Here is an 18,280-nt window from a genome sequence, read left to right as displayed (position 1 = left end):
TAAGGAAAAAGGATAAAAGGAATACTGGGTATTTTCTTTTCTATTCTCTTTAGAGCAGCTATAAAGGAAGCTAGCTATTTATTTGAATTCTCTGAGGGATTGATAGCTTAATGTGCAAAACATCTGGAATAATTAAAGGAAAGAAGGTGTTTCAATTGCAGAAAACAGCTCTGTAGGAGGAATTATATCTTACATGCATACATATTCAGATACCTTTAGAATACCATTTGAAATCATATACAAATATTACTATATTGAATAAAGAATTGCTGTTGGTAACATGCAACTGAGTGTTTCCAACAAACTGAGAAGAACAGACTTACAATTTAGATTTAAGAACAGACAAAAGGCAGAAAGAATTTGGGGATCTGCTTATTAAAGACAGGAGGGTCACAGAAGATCAATATTACAGTGCAGCCAGTGCTGTGCTTGACCACAAACCTCACCAGTTGTTGCTTCCATCATGTAAATAAGCACTGAGGTTCCTGTCTAAATGCATATAGCAGCACTGTACTCCAAAGGAGCACAACTCAAAAAGCCAAACTTTCCAGTCTATTAAAACCAGTTCAATTTAGCCAACTTTTAAACCAAATTAGAAGAAAATATTGTTCTGTAAGAATAAGGAAAAAGAACATCTAGCCATTCATTTTTATGGATTAAAATACTCGGTGTATTAATACAGAAACCTGTGCCCAAAACTTGAACTGAGTTTGAACTGGTCCTTTTGGGAGATCTCAGAAGTTTGGTTAATGTTTTTCAACCTAGTAAATTTAAATTTTCACATGTCTCTGCACATTTTAAGCTGGGAATAGAAACAGGAAGTAGCAGGAATCCTTTGAGAGAGAATGTGCTCATAAAATTTTCAGCCTTATTTTATAGACTTAAGAAGTTCGATTGCTTGGATTGTTTGTTTGGATTTCATTAAGTTTTAAGAAAATTTTGAATTTAAAATGTGTTTGCAAACCATTTTCAAGTGCCATATCTAACGTCTCCTTAGACCTCTTATGTCATCCATATTAATTCTTTTCGCTTTTTGAATGCTTTGACTTTTATAGTTTTAGCAAACTATATTGAACACCAAGGCTGTAATCCAGACTTACGGCCATTCATATTGCATTATCTGAGGCTCCCAAATGAATAGCCTGGCATTTTATGGGAAGATCATGTTTTATTCTATATGTAATTCCTAAAAGCTTTTCAAAAAAACCCACCATGAATAATTGACTGTGAGGGTCTCTGGATTTTCTCTGTATGAGGTGAGACCCATTTTCTGCTAAGCAAACACTACAGTAAAAGTAGGATTAGGTTTACTTGTGTTAGGGTAGCTCTATAGGAACAGCATAAACATTTCTTTTTTGATAGTGGGATACTTTTAAGATAGTATGGTTTCTTTTTTATTATTTAATTAACTAAACTTAGTAATAAAGTGAAATAGTAGACACACTGAAGAGGCAAAGTATTTCTGGTGCTGTAACTAATGTGAGATCACAAGCACATAGATTTGATTTATTGTTAGTGTCTGCAATTTTTGCTTTCAGTCTCTATTCCATTACATCACATTTAAAACTATGAAAGAACTCTCACTTCATGGAGAGTCAACACTCTTATCGTCTTTATTCAAGATTCACAGCTTAGATTCACAATACAGACTATATTTCTATTTCTAGATATTCTTACTGTGATTCACATTATCCCTATTTTGCCCCTATTGCTTCATTTCTTTGTTGTTAAATTTTATGGAAGAAAAGGAAATAAAGAAACGAATGGGGAAAAGAGAAACTGGGTAAAGACACTGTATCATTCAGTCTGCAATTTGTCATTATTGAAGCATGAAATAACACAACGTGATTTTTATTCTGTGTCTTTAGATTGTTTGGCCTGTATCTCATTCCCGAAGGGATGAGTGCAAGTGGGCTGGAAAAGATATTCTCGTAAGTACAAATCTTTTTAGCATTTTATTTTTCTTTTCTAAAACATTGTAAATATTTTATTATGTTTTATTTTGTTAACTCTTAAAGTATTTTTTCCTCCAATGTAAGGTCACACACCTGATCAAAACTCCAGTCTCGAGCTACCTCATCCTTCTTATTCAAAACAATGAAATTTTGTCTTCAAGAGCAAGGGTTTAAATTTATTAATGTAAATAAATAGAATTAATCTAAGAAAAAAAAAGAAATCAACTAGAAAGAGGGAAGTAGAGATATCAGAAAGGGAGAGAAATAAAAGAATGAGAAATATCAGAATGAGAAATATCAGAATGAAAAATATCAGAATAAGAAATATTAACACTTGTGTACTTGTCTCCTGATTGTATTTTGACCTATTTTTGCCCTGCTAAAGATCCTAGTGCTATAGTAAGTTCCAAAAAATGCTTTCTCTTTGTGGCATCTCAGTAAGAGTCAGTGATTTTCACTGAGCTATTCCCTGCATGGAGTTTGTAGCAAGATTGAGGTCAAGGTGGTTTTAATGTTCTACATCATTTTTGGTGCCTCAGGAAAGACTCTGTTACACTACACATAATTTTCTGTATGTTTTCCCTCATTCCTTTGTACATCTTATTCCCTGTATTTATGAGGCAGGAAAGACATAGCCAGTAGCCCCCAAATAATAATACTTCCATACTGGTAATAACTGTCTTCTTTATAAGAATAATATGGAAAATGGGAAGACAGAGCTAAAGAAGGGAGAAAAAAATGATAAAAAATACATGCATATAATAAGCCAAACAAATACTTGCATAACACAGCCAAATGGGAAATCATTGTGGTTGCCAAGGTATAACTGAGAGTGGAACTTGGCCCCATGTGTATATGCTATTGGCCTGATTTTCAGAGATGAATCTGTAAAATATTCATAATGCCAACCATATGCCTCTAGAGAGCTCCATCTGAATAATTTCCTAGGTCATAATAAAAATAGTTTCATCAGTCTTTACTGGGGCCGTAGAGGACAGTTGTCTTCATAAAAAGCCATTTGGGAACAGTAGAGGTGGATTAGGTGAAAACTAAGAACTATGGGTTAAGCTATATATGTAAAGGGGCAGCTGAAGTGCCAGATACTTGGGCTAATTATTACACAGAAATAATACATTTAAATTAATCCACCTTCATCTTCACAAATAATTTTCAGGAGTACTTCACAAGGTGAAGACTAAAATATCTAATACTCAAGTTTAGAAGAAAAAAAGGTTAGTGTTAGATGTCTGAGCAAATTAACTAACCTTGCAGCTTGATCTTTTATTAAGTATTATGATATTCCGTTAAGCAGATTTTTTTATAGCTGGGGTTGCAACCTAGAAAATTAGTAAGAGATGCAGCACCTAAATTTAATGTATACTCTTGAATTTTTTAATAATTACTTTTATAAATTCACAATAGCAAGAAAGAGTATGTTCTATACATTGCATTAGGCCGATTCCAATCCATTCATTGTAGATAGAGATGCTATTATACTGGAGTAAGCTGGCAAGTTTGGGTCCCTATCCTCTGACTGTGGTAAGCTTGAGAGGACTGCTTATACTGTAACTATTTTATTCACCTTGATTCTCTTGCTTCCTCTCATATCAGGACAGCTACACCTGCTGATCGTGATTAAAAGGTGAAGCCCATACCACACTCCAGTGCAGTGAGTGATGCTCGCACTTTATGTGCCTGCTATGATCGTAGGCATTAGAGGCAGCACTCCCACAGGCTGGTGGAAAATAGATAGAACAGGAAGCTCGGGACACAGTGCAGCCCTGATTACCTGAGAGTAACAGTAGCACAGCAAAACGTTGCTAAAATCAGATAATTCGCTTTCATAAACATTTATATGGCTGTTGGGGATGGTTTTGCTTTCTTTTCTTTTAATTTTTAGAGTTCACCATAAGTGTAGGTGTGAAAAAAAAGAGAAAAGATAATGCATAGGTCATATGTAATATGGGTCCAGTTTTGGTAGGCAACTAGAAAGATGGAATATATATTTTGGTGTATTCAAGTCGTCACCTTTAAATATTTACAGCTACCTATTCTTGACATAAAACAATGCATTACAAACAAAGCATTTAACGTAACTGCCTTAACTGTAATTACAGAAAAAGATCACAAATCATTTAAGAAACATATTATTCTTCCCTCATTTATTCCTTAAAGCCATTGTCAGTACCTTGGGAGTGTGAAATATGAAGGCCATAAAAATAACTCAACAGACTGTCATTAGAGGGAACAAGAGGAAAAGAGGACAAATAAAGTGCCATATAAACCATGCTCGATTTAATACTGCTTTCAGCATGTAGCACTGCTAAGATGTAAGATACTCTTCACTTGTGATGGTTCAGGACAGTCTGTACTTCTGCATTCAGGTCTTTTTAAACAACTTCTTTTTTTTTAATTATTGATCTCCAGGGGAAATCAGTGTTGAAAAGGCAAGTCCCCACTAATAGGCCAGGTGCACTGCAGCAGCTGCAGCACAAGCATAACCCCAGCTCTGCCCCGCTGCTAACCTCAGCTATGACCTCCGAGATTTCCTCTCATAATTATAAGAGGTAATTTACTGTCACCCCTTCAGAGGGATTCCTTATACTGACGCTGTCAGTCAGGCCAGTGTAGGTGCAGCAACTTTGTAGCTCAGGACAGTTCATACAGGATTTGAGGAGAGCGGATGGCTTGGGCTGTTCCTGCCCTCCTGATACCCCTTTCTTTGTTCCTTAAGCGGTCATTTTCATATTTGTTTCTTAAAGGACTTAATATATGTTAATTAGTGAAGCTTTGCTCACTGTATAGGTAGATTGACCTTTTAAAGTATGTTTCAGATCTTTTCTTATATAGGTAAGCGAAGAAGAGAGGCTAAAAGACTCCCCTGGCTATGCAATACTTATAGCAGGATTTCTCTGATGGAAGTTTACTGCTACACTTTCCCACAAAATATAGATTTTTTTCCAATAAAATAATAATTACTGTCCCATGTAAGTACTTTAGTATTACAATATATTTCCATTTCCTCAGTGTAAAGTATTATGAGCACCAAAATAACATAGTTCATAAAAAATTAAAGACTATAAATAACAAGTAAGATATTTTTCTTACGTAATTTTACTAAATGACAATTTTGTGAGGATTTCTTGTTATTCTGGACTTTAGTCTCTCATTTGATCTACTTTGGTTGCTCTAAGTCCTGTGAATATTTCTCATGATTCCTGACCAGACCTTGGAAATGATCAAAGAAGACAAAGTCTCTATAGAATACTTTGCAGCTTTTGTACTGAACTTGCAGTACAGACATGATGCTAGTCATATCCCTCACTAGTGAGCCTCAGTATTTTGTTTTTAAGATCTCACAGGCACCTGGGACCCAGCAGAAACACATGGCAACCTCTGCATTACATATGGGTTAAATAATTCCACTTTGACATTCCTGGAGTGTTATAAACCAGCAAGGCAAAGCTTGGGTGACTTGTAGTAGTTACCAGAAACACTAGTTAGTTTTGCATGTAGGAATAGGGTAGGAATAGCTTCTTGACTGAAAAGCCCATCTAGTCCTTAAACTATTAATTTACTCTTGTTTTAAAAGCTTTGACTGCCATTTAGTTAATACATGTCTGCACTAGATTTGGCTGAGGCACCTTAGCAGTAGTTCATGTGGTGTACAATTAATCAAATAAATCCCTCTTAAAGGTTATGATAGATTTCTATGACTTGAAAGCTTTAAAGATGTGTTTCTGAAGGGCACCTTAGTATGTTATTTTCATGTGCGATTTGACTATCTAATTTATTTAGCCACTGTTAAAGATCCCAGCTCAAATTCAATTGTCAAAATGATCCTTTCTGGCCTTGACATGTATAAATCTTTAAAATTTCAGTGGGTACTTTAACAAAGTCACATAGGACAAGCTACATGGTAACAGAAACACACTTTGCATGCTGTATAAAATTAGCTCCTGTCTGGATGTTTCTGGTGAGAAATAAATGTTGATATATGGATACAGAAGGTACCAAGTGTTTTTACTTGGTACCAGCAAGCTTCTACATATGCTATGGCATATGAACAAGTGAGTCCATACAGAGAGTTACACTACACTTTTGTGTCATTTCCCTTAACAGCTGAAGTGTATCAGCACAATTGTGTGTGTGTATTATAATTTATAGAAAATAGATATCTACTTGGGCTATTTGACTGCTATTAAATTTTACCTAGTTATTAACTCTTGTAAACTCAACTATGATCGACTCTTTTTAAACTTGATAGTTCTCTTGGTGGTCATTTGGAATCACTTTGTATTAGAAATCTATACCCAGTTAAGAAGAAACAGGACTCTCTGCACTACACATGATGTAACTATATCATGCATGTGCTTCTTTGCATTTAATTATTGGCACTTAATTATTGAGTTTATGGTTCGTGCAGGTAGAATCACATGGCTGTAATTTAATACACCATCTCATTTGTCATGATAATAATTAAGACAAAATGTTTATATGCCATCTCAGTTTATGCTTCCTTTAAAGTTTTCCAGCCCCTCCCTACATCATAGAAAGATTAGCAATTGCACAGGCTTATAGAACCATCAGTGCACAATGATTTTATTTGGAAATAAAGAAGAAAAAATAAGAACTAGAAGTGATACGTAACTTAGCAAGTTTCCCTTAGCCATATCTGGTGATACTTTGGCAAAACAAAGTTGGCAATAAATGCACACTATTCCCTTTAACTCATTTTATTGCTGTTGTTGCCTTAGGGAATACAGAAGAACATGGAGGCAGGAAGTAAAAGTAATTCTTTTCATCTGTTTATGTAAACAAAGATCTGAAGAGGGAATCTGAAAATTAAATATACAGTGCTGGCTAGATCTAGAAAGCTTGCTTCTAAATTTGTCTGACAGGCACAATTTTTCCTGTCAAATTACTTCTGGCTCTTTTGGGTGTGCCAAAGAGAAGTTTGTCACTTTCCTACAGGGTTCCTCCTTTGGAGGACATCTACAGGCAGATTTCCAGCTTTTCTATCACCAAGCCTCACCATCATCTCCATTTCTTTTCTACCTCTCTGTCTCCAGCATAGCACTGAAATCCTTTAACAGAGCCTCAAGACCCAGGAACCCTTCCAGCCTGGGGAAAGGGAAAGGTGAATGTCCCCTGGGAGTAGGAAGGGCTAAAGTCAGAAAAAATCCAAAGCAATGGACCTCTAGTGAGTTTAGGGACAGAATTTACTCTCAATATTACTTACTACAAGAAGAAATGTGACTTTTGAGCCATTTTGTAATACAAATAGTGCCACTGCATATCCCTTTCAACTCTTATCAGCTCTTCCAGTTAGTATGTTTGTTTTATCAGCTTGAGGGCTGCTCACTCCTTAATCTTGTCCAAGATTTTTAATGTGGGCATGATTTCTTGATAAAGCATTCATTGCCATTTGGGAGATGAGAGAGTGAGACATTTTGTAAGTAAGTAGTGTGCTGTTTTAATATTGCTGCTGCATAGAACTGCTTTGCATAGACTACAAACAAAAGAGAAACACCGATGGGGGAAAAGATAAAACAAACTTACAATCCCTTCACTTAGAGGTGAACTGAGCCTGGTAAAAAGAATCGTACTACACGGGAGTCCTTCAAAGTCCTATGGAGCTCTCTAGCAGAATATCCCCCTCTGGGAAATTCTGATTGTGCCAGCTCCATTTCTTGGATGGACCCTCAAAACACATGCACCAGCATAAAGCCCCATTTATGGCTCTTAGTTCAGATGTTGATCCTACAGCTTGTGTTCATTTAGGCATTTGCATGTATTTCTTTTTGTGAACTGACCAAGGCAAATCAGTTACTCTAAGGTAATAACTTGTGTATTTATGCAGAGGAAGAATTAAGTTGGCTGTTGTTCAGATTTTCATATTTTACCCAGCTATGTATCATGGGAAGTCATTTAAGTCTTTCAGTATGGAGAAAAAATTGATACAGATCAAGGAGAAAGCTAATTTTCTAATTTTGGGCTTATTTTTCCGCTTATAGGTGTGACTATAGAAATTTGCTTCTGAAGGGAACTTAATATTCAGCAGATTTAATGCAATCTTGCAGAAAAGTTTTCTTTGAAATACAAAGTCACAGACTTAACAAAGGGGAAGTAAAGGAGAAATGAAGGAAAAATAGTTCCCAAAATTATGGGTTTAATTTTCTATCAATAGAAGTTCCTCATGAGCCCTACTTTGGCCTTGGCAAAGTCTGAGAATTACTTTTATTTACGGCTGAATTACCAGCTATTGCTATTTCAAAATGATGTTGGGTAATTCCCTGTTATGATTTATTGCATCCCAAGATGGACAGAGTAAATTTATTCTTTGTACATTCCTTTCCAGAGAAACACATTAACTGGATGACTAGTAAAAATGATCAATATGTTTAGTCCCAATTTTCTTTCAGGGCTTCAGTCCTGCTTCACATTCTTTCTGTTTGTAGTGGGTTTTTTGGGGATTTTTTTTGGGGGGGGGTTTTGTGTTGTGTTTTTTTTTTTTTTTGTGGTGTTTTTTTTGTTGTTGTTGTTGTTTTGTTTTGTTTTTTTGTTGTGGGTTTTGTTTGCTTGTTTTTTTGTTTGGTTTAATTTTTGGTATTTTCTGTTGTTTAATAAAAGGAAGGCTAGTTTAAAAATTAAGGCTAAGTCTGTTCTGAAAGATCACGTATCACCATTCCTCAATACTCAAGATGTGGTGACTATGTCACTATTAAATTAGTCAGCAACTAACTATTTTCGGTACTTCTGTTACTTACATTCACCAAAACCAAGTCTGCTAAATTCCTCCCTGCTGTACACAAGGCTAAAGTATTGTCTTTTTTCCTTTTGTAATAAGTAAGATAACTAAAGAGAAAGTTCTTAAAATAACCTAGGAAATAATATGCAATTATTTCCTATGTTGAAGCTAATCCTTTGTTCAGTCTTTTAGATCTTCCTGTCAACAGAAAATCTTTAAAAGAACCCTTTCAGTATAGAGAAAGTTTAGTATTCTGAAGATGGTGGAACAAGAAAAGTAAGAACAGTAAATAAAGGGAGAATCTGAATCTTTCTCTCTTGCCTTTTGTTTGTTTGCTTGTTCATTTTCTGAGTGATGTGATCTGTGTTGGATCAAATAATCTATAGATCTCTTTTTCCCTTGGGTAATTCTTTCCCAATTAACATCTCCCAGAACATGAGGTTGCTATATACATATATATCTGTGTATCATAAATGTAAAAACAAACAACCCCCTCCCCAACAAAACAAAACAAAACCCCAAATCAACCCCCCAATACCAACCTAATGAAACTGCTCAGCAAACTGTCATTTCAACAATCGCACTTTGGTGCCAAATTTTTACTGAGTGGAAATTTTAAGCTTCTGTCACTTAAGGTTTCGCTGTTCAGCATCTCTCTCTGGTGTCAAAATAGTTTAATATCCACACACAAATTTCTGAGTTTCCACAGTAAGGTATATGTAACTTCATAGTCTAGCTTACAGAGTGTGTTCATTTACAGGTACACATACTGCTAAGAAACTGTCCCTTCTAGATGCAACTATCTTTTGGTTCAACACTTCATGATTTTACATTCACTTTTGACAGAGAAGTTCTGAGTATGTTTATCCTAGGTGGCTGTGAGTGGAAGTCATTACAGGATATGCCTATAATATGCTGAATAAAGGCAAGCTAGCTGATACAAATTATAAGTGCTTTATGTGCCTATAACAGGCTTGACAACCTGTTTGTCTGAAATACTCCACCCAATTAGCAGGTGTTGATCCTATTCGGAAAGGCGGGGTGTAATCTGATTTCTCCAGGAGACAGGTGATTACCCCACCCAGATAGAAGAGATAAATGAGAGAAACTTTGTAGATCTAGACTGTGGTTGCAACTTTAATTGCTGCTGGGCTTAGTGAGACTGCTTGAGCTGAAACTGAATAGTATTGTTCATTCCTTTGCTAATAAAGCCATGCTCAAAATATGGAACAGGTTTACTCTACAGAGCAAATTCAACTTTATTTTAAAGTTATGGTCAGAAAAGAACTGGCTTCTGCTTGACCACAAGGCTTCCCAATGTTTTTAGTTATTTGTGAAATACTCTTCTGTTCCTTAAATAAATTCTGTGATGTAGGAAGTGCATACCACTGAAAACCATAACAATTCAAAATAGAGGATGCTTGCTAACACTTGTGGAAAGGTTTAATGTACAATGATCATGCTGTGGATGCAAAATCCTGAAAACCCACTTGTTTGCTGGACTGCATCCATAAAAGACTTTGTTTTGTCTTGTTAACTATGCATTAGCCAGATGTACAAAAATATGACATGGTCATTAAATCAGGTATTTAGTGCTGCAGCCTTTTCTTAGCATCCCGTTGGCTGTTCACAGCTCCAGAACAATTACCATCTGCATCTGCTGAATGAAGATTTAAGGACTGGAAATATGTCTTGTGATTTGAACATACTGGATGCAGAAAAGAACTAGAGAAATTCTACTTCCTAAGATGGCTAAGTCAGATGGTTAGTGCTAACGGCAAAGATTTGAACACCTGATGTGTTTAGTCTATGCAGTCAAGGGAAGCATCTTTAAAGCATGACTTTTAATGACTTCTAATGGCTTCTGACTTAAGACTGTTTTGAGGACAGACTCTAGGGAGTATCCCATCTGGCTTAGCTACCTCCATGCTTAGCCTTAGTGGTAAAGTCTGGCCCAAATGACCAAGTACCAGTAGTAACTACTGGATTTGCAAATAGGTAGGTAGACAGCCAGGGAGGCATTTTGTTTTTCACCCCCCGTAACACAAAGGAAGAACTGGAGGAGCTTTCCATCTGCTGTGCAAGTGTGCTAACAATACAACTGTTTGCTAATATGGCATGCAGTTTTGTGGCTTGAAGGAATCAGGATATATCTGCTTTTTTCCAGTGGCTTTTTTTTTTTTTTTTTTTAATGTGCTTTGTTAGTTGGCTTCTTTTTTCTTGCCTTGATGATTTATTGGCTTAAATTCATGCACGTATCCTGCAACTTAAGTAAATTATGTATTTTAAATACCCTCATGAGTTTTTGTCATATCAAAAAAACAGACAGATAACAGGCATAACTTAATTGGAAAGATAACTGGAATACAGTAAGCTGTACTAGGCAACAAAAATGTCTTATCAACCCTCATCAGCACCTTCAGTCTGAAATTTCTCAGGGCACAACATGACAGCAGAGGAAAATCTAGATATGGAATTAATCAATGGTTCCTTTGCAGTGTTGGCAGTGATTAACATGCCTAAGAGTAGTGTCATTCCTGTCATCTCCAGATGGGTCAAGTCCTTCAGATCATGATCCAATATAAAGTCTCCAGATCATGATACAGTATAAGGGCCACTGAATCTAGGGTTCTATCAGCTTTTTCAAAGCTATGAGTTGGGAACACAAGTATATTTAGAAGTCATTTTACAAAATAACATAGATTTATAAAAGAGACTAAGTATTTTGTTTACCTAGACATATTCAAGGTTTATACTTGATTTATGTGTCTGTGTGATGCAATACACATCTTACTTGGCTTTGACTAATGGGAGGGTAAGAGAACTAAGTTAATAGAAATTGCTTTCTGTAACACAGACCCCAATACTTCAGCTGCTCAACTTAACTCAGCACTGCAGACTGGCTCTTTTTCAGAGGGTAGGACTATAAAACATTGATCCTGGTAATTGCAAGGTACAATAATGACAAAACAGGTTTGGAAATGATGTTAGCGATCCAAACTACAAGGGGCACGCAGTAATAAATCATAGTCTGCAAATATTTTCATGCCAGCTGGCCTCCCCTGCTCTAAAATCATGCACCTGACTATACAGGTTCAGCTGGAAGGTTATCTCATCGGATACAGGTGCCAGGCATGATTTCCCCACCCATTAGTAGTAGAGGCTGTGCAAAGCTTCTGCTACTTGAGGACTTTCCTGTTACTGCAGTGCAGGACTTGGCACAACAGCTTTGCAGCAGTATTACCAACTAGCTTACTCCAATAAATTAGAATTATAATATAACATTGCATTGTAACAGGACTGGAATAATTTCCTTTGATCCCTGCCTGTCCTGGGTCTGTTTATGTAGACTGTGCTCTTTGAACGTATTTTTCTAACTGTTACTGTAATAGCAAAGAGGGAAATGGTAATAATCTTTAAATAATGTTACTGCATTTTACAAAAGCTTGTACACAGGCAGCAAGAGCTGTGAAACCATATGCCATGTAGAGCTCACCATCAAGAGGACTTCCTTGCACATGCTTACTGACATGCTAAAGTGTTTGCTGGATCTAGCTGAGAATCAATCATCTGTGTACATGGCAATCACACATATATTTATTGCACTAACACTCCAGAAATATTTTCCTTGAAACAATGCAGCTGCATGTTGAAAAGGTACCTTGTCACTACAGCCTGAACTGACTGCAACTGGCAGTAGCCCACTAGCAAAGGAGAGAAGTTTAAAAGCTCCCTGATAAGTCTGGAGCATCTTTCAGCAGTGTGATAAATGTGAATGACAGCAGTAATGTCGGGGATTACTTATTCTCCATGGATATACCTGACCTTGTCATTTGAGAACTCAGTTAATTGGACAGAAGGAGAAAAAAAACAAGGTAAATATATTAATTAAACTTATTCATGGGACTTTATATAGAAAATGTCCATTTTGATTTGAAAGACAAAACACGTATTTATTTTGTTTGTCCAGCTGTTAGACTATAGCTTTAAATCCCCTTGTCCATCCAGTTTAGACAAAACTTTGTGATATGTTAATCACTTGGCTATGTGGGAAGGATGAGATAAAGGAAGAATGTATTACAAGGTCTGATCCTTATCTGGATTAAATCAGCAGAAAACTGTTGAAGCTAATGATACTGTAATGGATTATTCAGCCTTCTGCTTATGGCCCTGCATAATCTGGCCATTTGCATTTACTGTGATAGCTGAGAAGCAGGATGGTCATAAGTGTTGGTTAAAAAAGAAAAGAAACTGATTTCTTAATTTCAGGAGAAAAATCTGGATATTAGTTGGTCATAGGGACTTACCCTCTTCCATTTAAAAATATATCATTAAAAACTCCTTGCTGCAACAGTAATCCAGATTGAAGATTGTAAATTCCAGGTTTCTGGAGGAGAGATAATTACTGGAAACTCATAAACTCCACCTAAATTCTCTTTTAATTTTCATACGCGGAGCAGATGTTTTGACAGATGGATGGACTTTATTTTTGTAACTGTCCGGGAAAAGTCTGCATAACACAGCCTAATCAGTGCCACATATCTGTAGTGTTTGTTTTTCAGTCTTTCAGCATTTGGCTCCTATGCTTTTAGTTGCAGACATTTTCTTTCCAATTTATTTTTTCAGGCTAATCTCTCTCTGCATAAGCCCTTCTATCAATTTGATATATAAATATTAGAAAACCCTTAAAAATAAGTGTGTATGTTTGGTTAGTAAATCAGACATATTGATCTTCATATAGTGGGTGACCTTCTGGAAAACTTCATCAACACTTTATCTTCTCTTCAAGACATGCCCTTTGCCCTCATACACAGCATATAATATTTGGAATTGAAATTTGGAGTTAAGATCTCTCTCCAGACACACTGAACCTCTTAACTCACACTCTGAATGTGTATGACAATCTAATTTCTCAACTTGTTCTACCAGCAGGAGTTTAGTGCAACAGAATTTGCAGTGGGGTTGGTGCTTTGGCTGCATTACTGCAGATGGAAGTGGGTTTAGCTGCTTTTATTTCAATAAACTGTCAGCTGAGAGACTGAACCTTGCAACCTCTTCAGTCAAGTTTAAAAGAAGCATAAACATCTATGAAGTACCTGAAGTTAAAACTTTATTCTCACTTAGGAATGCTCAGTAAACTTCTGGGGCACTGTTCCCTCCGTGTGGCTAAATGGCAGTTTAACTCCTGGACGCAAAGTAGAATGTCATAGAATCATAGAACCATAGAATAGTTAGGGCTGGAAAGGACCTCAAGATCATCTAGTTCCAACCCCCCTGCCATGGACAGGGACATCTCACACTAAACCATCCGACACAAGGCTTCATCCAACCTGGCCTTGAACACCGCCAGTGATGGAGCACTCACAACCTCCCTGGGCAACCCATTCCAGTGCCTCACCACCCTAACAGGAAAGAATTTCCTCCTTATATCCAATTTAAACTTCCCCTGCTTAAGTTTTAACCCATTACCCCTTGTCCTGTCACTACAGTCCCTGACGAAGAGTCCCTCCCCAGCATCCCTATAGGCCCCCTTCAGGTACTGGAAGGCTGCTATTAGGTCCCCACGCAGCCTTCTCTTCTCCAGGCTGAAAAGCCCCAACTTCCTCAGCCTATCTTCATACGGGAGGTGCTCCAGTCCCCTGATCATCCTCGTGGCCCTCCTCTGGACTTGTTCCAGCAGTTCCATGTCCTTTTTATGTTGAGGACACCAGAACTGCACACAATACTCCAGGTGAGGTCTCACAAGAGCAGAGTAGAGGGGCAGGATCACCTCCTTCGACCTGCTGGTCACACTCCTTTTGATGCAGCCCAGGATACGGTTGGCTTTCTGGGCTGCGAGCGCACACTGAAGTCGGCTCATGTTCATTTTCTCATCGACCAGCACCCCCAAGTCCTTCTCTGCAGGGCCGCTCTGAATCTCTTCTCTGCCCAGTCTGTAGCTGTGCCTGGGATTGCTCCGATGCAGGTGTAGGACCTTGCATTTGTCGTGGTTGAACTTGATAAGGTTGGCATCAGCCCACCTCACAAGCGTGTCAAGATCCCTCTGGATGGCATCCCTTCCCTCCAGCGTATCAACCGGACAAATCTGAATGGCTTCAGTTGAATGTCCTTGTGACCTCAATTGCCAGCGTAACCCCAGGAAAGCCAGCAGTGCCTGCTTGGACTTTGGTGAGGGATGCAGTTCATATTCCTTCAAACTGGATTGCACCCCACTCTTGCGGTTAGCGCTTCAGGACCGCACAGAGCACAGCCAGAACAGGGCATGAACCATTTATTTGGCCATGCTTTGGAGGATGTTGGCAATCATGCCATAACAGGACAGCTTGCAGAAGCAGATGCAGCAGTTACGCTGTATAAACATAAAAAGGTAGCTATCTAAAGGAGTTCCCTCTGTCAGGACGGAGAGAGAAAGACCTTGCAGGCTACGCTAAAAGGTCTCAAGCATGATGTAGGGTCTCAGCTGCTTGGATTTTAAGAGAGAGGTACTTCTGTACAAAGCCAAAGGCAGAACCTAAAGTTCTTGAGGAAACCCTATACCATTTACTGAAATATAAATGAAGATTAATCCTCTCCAGGGGCAGGCAAGATAAATGAATTGGGGTTTTGAGGACTGAGGACTGCAGTAACTCCCACATGATGTACCTAATTTTCTTTATGAATATCTACTTCAATCATTGTGTACCATGTGCAATCACTTACGCTTTCTGCTGTATGTATGTATATGTAAACTCAAAGTTTAGGCCATAAACCAGTGTTTATGTAGACAAGAAAAGTTTCTAATATTAAGTAAGCCATCCATTATAATAAACAGGATTATTAGGTGGAAGAATTTATAGTAATTCACTATGGTGATTTCAGTGCTCCTCTTCTTTAAGATTTATTTTCGTAACCCATCCAAGTAATAATTTCCTGCTGATGAAGAACTTTGCAAACCTTGCATTCATTTTCATTCACATTATTAGGCTAAGTGTATTTTAAACTCCCACACAACCCTGTTTTCACAGATGAAAAAAAAAGATTTCCACTTGGAAAGTAATTTTTAAAAGTCTAATTTTCTTCCTTCAGCTGTTTTATTTGACAAAGAACAATATTCAAAGGATATGGATATATCCAGAATATGTTCCTTTTAAACAACATCCCTTTCCTGGGGATAGTGTAAATGAGTACAAAGGCAGTGGGGGGGGGGGGGATGCACCCACATGCAGACACAGTGTTTAAATTCCCTGACAATTTGTTCCTTACAGTGTCTGGCTCTGGGTTATTTCCTCTTCCTCTGGTGGATATTTTCTCCCATCTGCTGTATTTTACCAAGATACTACATTTCTTTTGTTGTCTGTGTCTCCTTTCCAGTACCTCACATTCTGAGATCATGTAGTGAAATGCCTTGTCTGCTGGCACCGACTTTAGCACTAACAATATAGCGCCAGCCTGGGGGTCTGGCAAGGGGAGATGCTGCTGCCAAGTGGGACAAGCCCAGTTGGAGACACCCAAACCCTTCCAGGCCTCCAGCCAAAGGGGTCAGGGAGTTACTTTGTAGTCAAATTGAGGCAGCCACCAGTGTCGGGACCAGCAGAGCTGTCTGCCAGGTTTCACAACTGGTGGATCCTGAATGCCATTGTAGGAGCCTTCATGTGAGGGCAAGAATGGGGAAACTGAGACTGAACATGGGAGTCAGTCACCCAAGTCTCATGTAGTATCAGACACAAATTGCATTCATCGAACACACACTTTCCTTGATCAGGATATCTTCTTCCCCATACATGTGTGCTGAGATTTACTCTAAGCAAATTATTCAAAACTATTCAAATAATTCAAAATTGGGATATTAGAGATTTATGGGAAGCTTTTTTGCCCCAGGCCTGCATATGCCAGTAAAACCTAATATTCACCATCACTAAGCAACCCCTTGCTAAGTTCAGAATATCAGATGCACAGGTACAACGTTTCCACACACGACACTGTGCCTTGTGCAGCTATACTTGAGCATAATTAGACAAGGGAAGGAATCTGGTTACTCTGCCATTGAAATCAATGTGCCTGTTGCTATCGTTCCAGGGAGAATAGCACCGTCTCCCAGGCAAGGCAGAAACTTCACTTTGAACTTCCTGAGTTGACAAGGGCTTAAATCAGAACTGTAGCTTTACTTTGATGTCATTTATTGTGGTTTAATACCCCTCTTTATTTATTTTTTTACAACCATGTAAAATATATAAAGAAACCTAATCTGTTTGGGAGGTGTATGAGAATTTACTGAATAGGCCTTAATGGTTCCTTTATGCAGTTGTAAACCACAGAGAAGCTATAAGAGCAGTCTGAACTGGACTAGGAACTTTAAATGTTATATACATTTATTTGTCATAGTCAAGGGTTTATTGCTGTAGGTATTTACCTTCCCCATTGTTTAACTATGTTGTGTATTTCTCAGACATCTATGGTAAAAACCATGGTGTACCAGGAATTAAAGAGAGCTTAAAAGCCGAGATGAATAAGCCAAATCTGCTTTTGGAAATATATTATAAATCCAAAGTAACTTTACTGATATTGATGCATTCACACTACTATCAATACTGAACACTTGAAACACAAATATGGCAATGATAGTGTTCATCCCATCCAACCTCCCTCCCCCCACCCCACCCACGCCACCCCCCCCCCCCAGCTGATATGGAATAATTCAGTGAAGCTGATGATTTTCTTAATTTCCATCTATAGATATCGAATAAGATTCTGCCCCTTTACTAAGTCAGGTTTTCCATCTCACCTTTAAAATACTAGCTAATACCTTCTTGCTGTATATTATAGATAAGCAGCTGAACATTATTTAGTGAGTGCATGTAGAGTCACAGGTGGTGTGTTAGTGTAAATCAGAAGAGCTCCTCTGCAAGCACAGTCTGTTCTGATTCACATTGGCTGTGGGTCTAGCCCTTGTCCTCAAGCATTTTGCAAAGATAGGTGTCCACTGACTTCGAACATTCACATTCCTCAGGCAAGGCAATTTTTGGAAGCTTTACTAAAGTGAAGTAGTAGACCACAAAGACATTTTGAAATCATGATATATCATACCAGAAAAAACAAAGCACAGTCCTACCAAAACAGTGGTGTGATTAAATTTGGCTAGATACAACTCATAAGTGAGAAAATTCTGAATTATTTAAGAAAGCACAAATCCTTGATCGGTTTTAAATTATGTAGAGTCAAAATCAGATGCTCCATCTGAAACACATAATATCAGTATTTAAGGATCTGTTTCAATTGTATTAATTTTTAATGTTACGTGTATTTGTAGTACTTGCCCATTTTTACTCTTGCAGGCATTGAATTATTAACACACTTTCATGGTTTTTCCATATTTCTTTTATTAGAAGGAACAAGGGACAAGAGCATTAGGAAAAATATCAAAACATACATTGCAATTTTGATGATTTATCCCAGGTATTTGCTTAGTACTCTACCACTGTGACAGTGGAAAGTAGTCTGTGGATACGTATGATAAATGTATGTTCAGGTTTATACATGTGTGGGAGGAAGAATACAAATGCACCAGAAATTGTGTGTGTTTTTATTGAGAAAGGTC

At 37.7% G+C, this 18,280-nt stretch overlaps 1 protein-coding gene across 1 annotated transcript in view; it reads left to right on the top strand.

Moving 5' to 3' along the window:
• The window catches only part of SEMA3A (semaphorin 3A), a 174,029-nt gene that overhangs the window by 49,214 nt on the left and 106,535 nt on the right, over positions 1 to 18,280 (top strand). Inside the window, exon 3 of the mRNA XM_065667262.1 lies at positions 1,869 to 1,931. Coding sequence (XP_065523334.1) covers positions 1,869 to 1,931 — 63 coding nt within the window. The remainder of the gene's footprint in view (positions 1 to 1,868; positions 1,932 to 18,280) is intronic.

The sequence above is a fragment of the Lathamus discolor genome, chromosome 1, assembly GCF_037157495.1.
Source record: "Lathamus discolor isolate bLatDis1 chromosome 1, bLatDis1.hap1, whole genome shotgun sequence".
Classification (NCBI taxonomy): Eukaryota; Metazoa; Chordata; class Aves; order Psittaciformes; family Psittacidae; genus Lathamus; species Lathamus discolor.
This window is presented reverse-complemented; position numbering and strand designations above follow the sequence as displayed.